This window comes from Nicotiana tabacum, chromosome 2 (assembly GCF_000715075.1).
Source record: "Nicotiana tabacum cultivar K326 chromosome 2, ASM71507v2, whole genome shotgun sequence".
Classification (NCBI taxonomy): domain Eukaryota; kingdom Viridiplantae; phylum Streptophyta; class Magnoliopsida; order Solanales; family Solanaceae; genus Nicotiana; species Nicotiana tabacum.
This window is the reverse complement of record NC_134081.1, coordinates 10,724,573-10,734,153: the sequence shown is the minus strand read 5'-3', so window position 1 is coordinate 10,734,153 and position 9,581 is coordinate 10,724,573. Positions and strand designations below refer to the sequence as shown.

Sequence of the window (9,581 nt, the reverse complement as noted above, 5' to 3'; positions counted from 1 at the left end):
ACATCTTTATATTCAAACAGTGCTTTGATTATTTCTTCCTTGATTTGTGGTTCCAGATGCACACTTATCTTGGTTTCCCTGATATTATCTTGATCTCCTAAATTGATTGCTTCAGTTTCATTCAAATTAGGCTTGGGTTTTTCTTCAAAGTAATTTAGTTCTCTATTGATTTCCTGAAATACTGCTTCTTCATCATATTCTGTTTCATCATCACACTCTACTTCTTGGATTGTTGTTTCGAAATTAGATTGGCTTTTAAGATTTGGCTGAAAATTCCTCATGCATGTCATATCATTGAAACCAGCATAAAAAGAACTGTACAGAAAAAAAGAAACAAAACAAAAATGAAATGCTATCAGGAATAATGGAAAACGGGAAATTGTATTTCATTGAAAATAAAAGGATAGAAGGGTTTGTACATCAAAACAAGCAAAAAATAAAAAATCTGGATTACAACCCTGGAATAACCCATATAACAGAAAGGAAAACAAAGCAAACTACCAAAACTCCTTCCGGGTGGGGAGAGGAGTAGCTTTCCAATTGCTAAGCTTCACATTTGGCCCAACGAGCTGCACATCAGCATTACTGGAACCTTCCCCGATTTCCACCATATTAACCTCATCAAACAGACTCTGGAACCTCTTGATCAGCTCTTCGTCAAAGTCGACCACAGGTTTTAGGATCGCTGATATTGGGCGTTTTGCGACCCCTGGCTTGACAAAAGACTTGGAGATATGTGGAACAGGCTTAGGAAGTTACCATGCCTTTCTTTTCAAATTTTTAGCCTTTTTCACGTCCTTCCCTGTGAATGTGAATCCCAAACCAAATGTACCAAAACTTTCACGTGGACACACCAGATGTGCAATACCCTGCAGAGATGAACCCAGGCCTTTGCCCGGCACAAAACCATTCTTCAACATTTCATTTTCTACCATGACGGACACGGATGGTAGCTTCGGGCTTGGAATGCATTCTCCTTCAGGAATCTTCTCGACAGACACTATGTCGAACGTTTGGTAAACCCAAGGCCCTTTATCATCTTCAACTTCAATAAATGGAATAGTTGTGTCATTGTAAGTAGATAATTTCTCATCACTGTGCACAACTATTTCCTGCCTGTCCCATTCAAACTTTAGCATTTGATGCAGAGAAGACGGGATTGCCTTGGCAGCATGTATCCAGGGCCTGCCCGACAACAAGTTGTAGGAGTGGAACTCCATAGTGAACTCAACTGGCCCTATTGACAGATCGAGCATTATATCACCAACAGAATCTTTTCCTCCTCCATCAAAGCCTCGAACACATACATTGTTCATGTAGATCCTTTCAGTGCCGATCTTCAACTTTTGCAAAGTGGACAGAGGGCAAATATTTGCACTAGAACCGTTATCAACCAGTACCCTTGAGACAACAGAATCCTCGCACTTCACTGTAAGATAAAGAGCTCGGTTGTGCTCTGTACCCTCCATAGGAAGTTCATCATCTGATAAAGTGATCCTGTTTGCTTCGAAAATCTTGTTAGCAATCTTTTCCAAGTGGTTCACCGTGATCTTATCAGGAACATGGGCCTCATTCAAAATCTTCATCAGGGCTTTGCGGTGGTCATCTGAATGTATCAGTAAAGACAAAAGAGTGATCTGAGCTGGTGTTTTCCTTAACTGCTTTACAATGGAATAGTCTTGCATTTTTATCTTTTTCAGGAACTCTTCAGCCTCTTCTTCGTTGACCGGCTTCTTTACTGAGACGTGGCCATCCTTGAATGGCTTGGCTTTCCTCAGTTCTTCTGGGGTAAAACATCTCCCAGAACGAGTCAGTCCTCCTGTTTCATTGACTTCTTCCTCTACTTCTTTCCCTTTATATATTACTATTACCTGTTTGTAATTCCACGGGACGGCCTTTGTGTCAACCATTGGTAACTGGGTCACTGGCTTAATAATAACGGGGGTAATACGAGCCCCTTCCACGATTATGACAGGCTTGCCCAGGACCTCTGGCACAACCACTTTTTGCTTTTCCTGGTTCGCTTCAACATCAATTGGAGGCCCTTTCACAACCAATACAGATGGCTTCACGTTGAGCATGCTTAGCTTCTCCGACACCCCTTCAACTGTCAAGGGCATTGCTTTTGCAAAATCTGGAGCTTTAACTGGATTACTTTCGCTAGCCTGGATCATCATGACAGACTTGGAAGAATTCTTGGGCTCCCCGTCCTTAAGAGCTATCTCAATCATATGTGTCTCTGCATGGGCCGACAAAGGATTTTGGTTGATGTTTGGCGTCTCCGGGCTCTGGACCACAATTTGATTTGTATCAATAAGCTCTTGGATCACCCTCTTCAAATGCCAACACTTCTCTGTGTCGTGCCCTGGGGCATCAGAACAATATGTGCATCTGAGGGAATAATCAAGGTTCCTTGGAGGTGGATTTGGTGTCTTTGGCTCAATCGGCCTCAAAAGCATCCAACTGCCTCAACCTTTGAAACAAACTGGTATACGACTCTCCAAGAGGGGTGAAGGTTTCTTTCCGTTGCTGCCTCTCTTTTCTATAATCCGGCCTTGATCAAAAGATTGGACCAGTAGGGTTTCGATATGGTTGTGGGGGTGGATAAGGATTTTATGGAGTTGGAGCATGCCATTGCGGGTAAGGAGGGGGTTGCGCATATGACTGTGCATGGTGAACATGGTATTTGGGTGGTCTGGCTAAATATTGAGGGTCTTGTGGTGGAAAATAATGTTGGGATGGATTATATGGAGCTTGGGTGTGGGCTTGAGGTTAGGGTCGAGGTTGGGTGTACTGGTGAGGCGAACCCCTTGGGCCACACCCTGATCCAGAGACAAACATAGCGACGTCATCTTTCTTCTTTTTTCCTAACAGGCTTCTGGTGCCATTTTGAATTGCCCGTGTGGTTGCTTTTATGGCGGAGTAGCTCATGATCTTGCTTGACTTAAGTCCCTCTTCCACCATTCCTCCTATCTTTACCACATCGTTGAAGGACTTACCTATGGCTGAGATCAAATGGCCAAAGTAAGTTAGTTCTAAGGCTTGAAGAAAGTAATCGACCATCTCATTTTCTTCCATTGGAGGATTGACCCGTGCAGCTTGTTCTCTCCATCTGAAACCATATTCCCTAAAGCTCTCACTGGGCTTCTTCTCTACCTTGGTCAAAGAGAGGCGATCCGGGATAATGTCTATATTGTACTGAAAGTGCCGAGCAAAGGCCTGAGCCAAGTCATCCCATATGTACCACCTGCTAGCGTCTTGGCGGGTGTACCATTCTAAAGCCGCCCCACTCAAACTCTGACTAAAATACGCCATTAATAATTCGTCTTTCCCACCGGCGCCTCTCATCTTGCTACAAAAGCCTCTCAAATGGGCCACGGGATCTCCATGTCTATCGTACAGGTCAAACTTGGGCATCTTGAACCCAGCGGGCAGTTGGACATCAGGGAATAAGCATAAATCCTTGTAAGACACACTTACTTGGCTTCCTATCCCTTGCATGTTCTTCAAAGATTGCTCTAGACTCTTCACTTTCCTGAATATCTCATCCTGCTCCACGTTCCAGGATGGTTTCTAAGTTTCAACAGGAGGTTCAAAGTGAGGGGTGTAGGAATAAGGTTCTGTGACTTTGAAAGTTGGTTCCGAAGCATAATATTGGGTATCTAGAGCTTGGAACGCGGGTTCACTAGAAGATCGGTGGAGGGTAGCTCGCGGAAGGGCTACAAAAATAGGAGCAGATATCGGGAGCTAGGTATGCGGTTGTTTTGGCTGGTAGAGCATGGAAAGTTTGGGACGAGGTGCCGGGGTAGTGGTGAAAAGGGGTAAAACCCGGTGCATGCTGAGGGGAAAGATCAACGGTAGTGGGATTCTGGGCTTGTGCCAGTGGTGGGATGAAAGCGGGAGTTTCTGTGTAGTTAGCGAGAAATGAAGGTGGAGGATGCCCCCTGATCCAGGATTGATACATTTCAGCCATTTGATGCTTCAACCTATGGACCTCCTCTTTCAAATCAGACTCCGATTCTACAATCTCCCTCGGCGGGTCGACAATACCCGTGTCCGACTCTTTGCTAGTCATGACTGCCTTGCGTTTTGATTTGGTATTATAGGGGAGACTTGCTAGGATGCCAACAAACTAACCACCTAAACAGAACCTGTCTTTTTATGCACACACAATAACTTGGTCAGTTTTGAAGCATTTAACAGATAGGAAATCGCATATTGGGGATGCAATGCACCTGAGCAGTTAAACGTTTCTAAATGCTTTGCGACGGCTTATGTGTTTCATCCCGACTCTTTTCCCAAATTTCGAATCCTGATTTTTCCTCTCTCCTTTTGCTGTGTTTCGCTCTTTTAATTCTCATTCTTTTTTTTCTTTTATTTGGCCCCTCTTTTCTTTCTTCCCTCCCTTTTTTCTTTTCCTCTCTCTTTTTCTCTTTATTTTTTTCTTGTTTTCTTTTCTCTTTTTTTTATTTTATTTTAAGACTATGATCGAATCCTATGGGGATTGCCTACGTATCATGACACCACATGAATCAGATCATTACGTAGTTCAGGGATATAAATGCGAAAGGAAAGAAAAGAAGTTTTTTTTTTGGGTTTTTTAATATTTCATTAATAAAAGACATCTTTTTGGATTTTCTATAACAAGGACTTAAAAGTAATGATGACTACAAAAGAAAATCTACAGACTCGAAATAAAGCAATACACAACCTTGACAAAGACGAATAAAACTCTATAAGAAGTAAAATACAGACTCAAAAATTGAACAATCAAAAATACATAAGAGCCTCCACTGGTACTCCAGGGGCCTGCGGGACATCGGCCGGTCTCCGCACGGGCCTACGGGCAATATCTTCTTGAAAGTGGTCTAGGTCAACCATCACCTGGCGAACAAATGTCATCACAGAAGCAAAAAACATAGACCTGGTCATGTCTTCACATTCATGGCATTTCATTACAACATAATCAGCTATCTCTTTAATCCTCATTCTGATGACACCCTTTTCTTGAAGTAAACGTCCAATCTGCTGGGCCCGAGCCTCCAACACTTGTGCATCTGTGTTGTTTTGGTCTTGTAACTGCTGCATGCTTTCTTGTAATTGATAAATCAATGCATAACAATGCTCTCTTTCTGTCTTGAAATCCTTTATTTGCTTGACCATTTCATTTTCCAGGGCAACCAGCTTTTTCTGTAAAATTGTTACTCCTTTGTCATATTTCTGCTTCAACCGGTGGGCTAATCTAGCATGTTCTTCTGCACTTTTGGCTAACTTTGCTTGAGCATTTAACAAGTCCCTTTCGGCCTTTGTCAAGTCAAAACCATAATCATGCACTTTCCGCCTTAGGTTGGTTATAATTTTCTCATCTCTCTCACTTCTTACCGGTGTCTCGGCGGCTATTTTCATTCTCTGGATTTGGGCTCGAAGGGCTTCATTTTCCCTAGCCAACCTCTTCTTTTCCCCTTCATCTTCAGCTGCCTGCAAACTACTATCAAATTTGATTTTTTCAATTTGTTCTTCTAGTTTGTTTATAGTAGTCCGGTATTCCTTTTCTTTAGCTAACCAAACCCATTGCTCTCGTGCTCCATCGGTGAATTGTTGGACATGGGGCCTTTTGGCGGGCTGTTCTGGCTCTTGATCGGCCCGACTTCTTTTACCATACCATATGGCGTAGTTGGATCCTACTTCACCCATGGATAAATCTCGTACTTGAGTCTGTGGTTCCAAGAACCTACATTGGTGCCAAATATGGCGAACCCTTTCTTCTGGAAATGTGGCTTTTGGGCATAGTTAAATAACCTGTGGACTCAAATTTTCGTCATAGGGGACCGTTTGGTATCTGCCCAATTGACATAGGACCCGATGCGGGGCATATGGATGAATACTCCGAAGACCCATTAATAAAAGAAAGTACACTCCGGCGGACATGTAAATAACTTCATCGACCGGGAGCTAACCAAAAGTCCACTCAATTCGATTTGCGTTTAAAGAACCCAAATACGCAAACCATGCCTCAGTACCTTCTGGCAACTCATGACCGTTTACTCGGTTTTCATATTCTTCGATGCAATCGAGTCTGGTCAGACCATAGTTCATGTAACCTGGGCGATGACAAAGATGTTCTACTAACCACATTTGTAAAAGCAAGTTGCAACCCTCAAAAAACTTTGTCCGGGCTCGACAAGCGATTAAAGCTCGGTAAATTTCTGCGAGAATCATCAGTATGATAGTCCATTGGCCTTTTTGACCATAAAGTCGGCCACTCCTGCAAGTCCCAATTATATATGTATGTCACTCCTTGGGCATATCAGAGTGCCTAAAAATTCCATCACAAAGGCCAAACCCCTACGTGTTTCCCATTTGTCTTTATTTCCCTGATGATTCAAACCAGTGTCCGAATCCTCAAATCCGTGGGGGTCCCCATACCGGCTGTATAAGAAACGGAATGTGCAGAATCCTCTGGCTAAATTTTCATCTTTAACCTACCGGCTAATACTCAAGAGGTCCAAAAACTTATGAGGGATTACAGTTCTTGGTGCTACTGGATATTGATGCCTTAGCTTCCCTTCAAAACTAGCATAACCTGCTATCTCCTCTAGTGTAGGGGTCAACTCGAAATCAGAAAAGTGGAAAACATTGTGTGTCGGGTCCCAAAACGGTATCAGAGCTTCGATTATATCAACCCTTGATTTAATCTCCAGAAGACCAGTGAGCCCACCTAAAACCTTTGTCACAGAACGCTTGGCGACCTCCCCCAGGTTGTTCCACCACATGTGGAGTCCTAGTGGAATCTCATCTACGACTCAAAAAGGTATATTTTCAACAGTGCTCATCCTGCACATTTTAATTTAAGGAGACTGGTTAAAAATAAGTGATTTTTTATTTTTCTTTTTTGATTTTTGACCCCAAAAGAAAGATTATTTTTTTGCAAAATAAAACTCAAACAACTCAAGGCCACCTTTGCAAATGCGGCCCTTCAGCCCTTCAGAAATGAAAATTTTAAAACTATGCTTGCTAAGTGGTCAAAATTAAAAAAAGAGCCATAGGTGGCTATTTTTGCAAAACAAGCCTTTCGGCGTCACGTCGGGACATTTCTGGCTATTTGGAAAGAAAATGGCATCCCCTAAATTTATTTATGACAAAATGACGCATTTTTTGGTTATTTTTACAAAAATGGGGCCGAACCCGATGAGGGTTGCCTACGTATCTCACATCCGGTGAGAATCAAACCCGCGTAGTTCGGTCAATTTCGATGCACAGACAAATATGATTTGTTTTGAAATGCTTTTCTCTTTTTATTCTTAAAATTTCGACAGAGTAACGGGATTTTTGAATACCGGAATTATCAAAACCAGGCATTTTTCTATCCTACCTCACTCTTTGGTTCTTCTATACAAGCCAAGCAAATTAATGCACAAGTAGCACGTAAAGAATGCATCAGGATGGTCCTTTAATTTTGGGTACACCTATCCTAGACGGACCCAACCCCTGTGTTGAGTCCCCTAAGTCAAATGCACGTGATGCAAGCAAACATACCTACTAGGGATCCGGCATGAGGCTGTGTTATTCTAAGTTTAAATTCTGGGTGTATTGTTCTAGACCCGGCTTACCCGAGCAGATAACTCGAGCCGGGGGGTAGCGTACCGAGAATACAGAAGCTTCACCGGCTTTGCAACTTGTCTGAACCTCGTTCTAAAATTATGATATGACTCTAACAGAAAAGAAGCCACGCGAAGCGCACGCTTCCTAGAAGATTTAGAAGACTCAGAGAGAAGAAGGGTTTCGTAGCAGTTTATATACAATTCACACAATATCAAAGCGGTAAAAAAAAATAGCATTTAGCACATTAGGCTCAAACACGTAAAAATAAGACAATCATGAAAGCCAATCATAACAGCTATTCTAAGCTCGAATTCTGAACCCTGAACCCGATATTCTGGGTTCTTATCCCCAGCAGAGTTGCCAGAGCTGTCACACCTCCTTTTTTTCGATGGGGAGGGATAAGAGAGTTTTTCCAATTTAATTGACATTAATCGAAATGGGATTATTTATTGATTTCAGAGTCGCCACTTGGAATAATTTATGGTATCTCAAGTCACCGGTTTATTTTAAATCCCAAATCGAGGAAATTGACTCTATTTTTACGGTCCGCGAACACAGAAGACCGGGTAAGAAATTTTGTTAACCCGGGAGAAGGTGTGAGGTACTCCCGAGTTCCGTGGTTTTAGCACGGTCGCTCAACTATTAATAATTGGCCTAATTATCTGATTTAATACATGTTTTAAAACCTATTACATTTTTATCTTCTAAACCACTTTTAATATGTATAGAATTTGTTTGAACAAGTCACGATGTCACGCACTCGCTATTTTAGTACACGTTGCAAACCGTGCCACATGAAATGCACCCGCGATTTACGACATGTTTATTTTTATTATTATTGTTTGAAGTTGAGGTCGAGTCATGTGAAACGCATACTCGAATTTGGGATTACGTATCATGACTATACCACGGGAACCGTACACATAGTCACGATCAAGGTCAAAAAAAAAAAACCAGAAACTAACCAAAGCTCGAATCATTTAATTTTGAGTTCTCTGCCACGAACAATTTGTCTCAAGAAACCAAAACCTCTCTTTTGCTTTTAAATCCAAACATTGTCATGGCTTAACCAAACAGATCGTAATCAATGAAAATCCAAACATTTGCAGCCACATTTTCATAAACTAATTAATTCATGTATGCTCCCAAATAATGCATCAACGGAAACTTTAACATAAATAAACCAAATTAAGAAAGTTTTAGACAAATAACAGAATAATCACACGGCATTCATAATCATCGGAGATTAATAGAGAGGAAAATTATCAGAGAAAGAAATTGACCTCAAAGAGTGACATCTTTTCGATTACAGTAGCTGTATATGAGTGGAAACCCGGACCGAAAAACCCCAACGGAAACAGAAACTCGAACTTAAGACCGGAATCGCACTGGTGATCCCGAATGGAAAACCTGTCGGCGACCTCGACTTCGAGCACAGAGCTTCAATGTAAGATTTCGGAGATAAAAATGGTGGTCTCCATTACTCGTCCGTTTCCCCTCTACTGTATCTGCGTGTGTGTGTGGCTGAGTGTTGTTGGGTTGAGAGAATGAGAGGGTGGTGGCAGAAGCTTTTGGAATTTTTTCCTCTTTTTGAGGAAGATAGAGATACAGAAGGGAATTGGATTTTTGGGAGTGGGCAGCCGTTCGAATAATTAAGACCTCCCTTAGGTTTTGTGAAAATATGGGTTTTATATGGTTTGGGGAAAGAACCTTGGCCATTGGATGAAAGTAGATCGATGGCTATGATTAAGGAGGGGTTTTATGGGTGAGAAAAGGTTTGGGCTAAAAGAGATTGGGAAGAATGAGCCTTTGTCTTGCTGGGCCACTAAAATTTGAAATGAGCTCCCAATTGGCCCAAACTTAATTCTTTCTTATTGAATAAAATAAGATTTTTGTGATCTATATATTAAAATAAAAATATTTTTGGTATTTTTTAAGTATTATAAATATTATAAAATACTAATAAGCTAATGTGTGTG

The 9,581-nt window shown here is 41.7% G+C and overlaps 1 protein-coding gene across 1 annotated transcript; it reads right to left on the bottom strand.

Annotated features, from left to right (window-relative positions):
• Positions 1–323: 323 nt before the first annotated feature.
• On the bottom strand, positions 324–9,352 carry LOC142169417 (uncharacterized). The gene is made up of 2 exons (XM_075230616.1): positions 8,886–9,352; positions 324–6,834 (listed from the first exon to the last, which is right to left on the bottom strand). Exon 2 carries the CDS (start codon positions 2,457–2,459, stop codon positions 756–758), a length of 1,704 nt encoding a protein of 567 aa, XP_075086717.1. The 5' UTR covers positions 2,460–6,834; positions 8,886–9,352; the 3' UTR covers positions 324–755.
• Between the last annotated feature and the right edge of the window lie 229 nt (positions 9,353–9,581).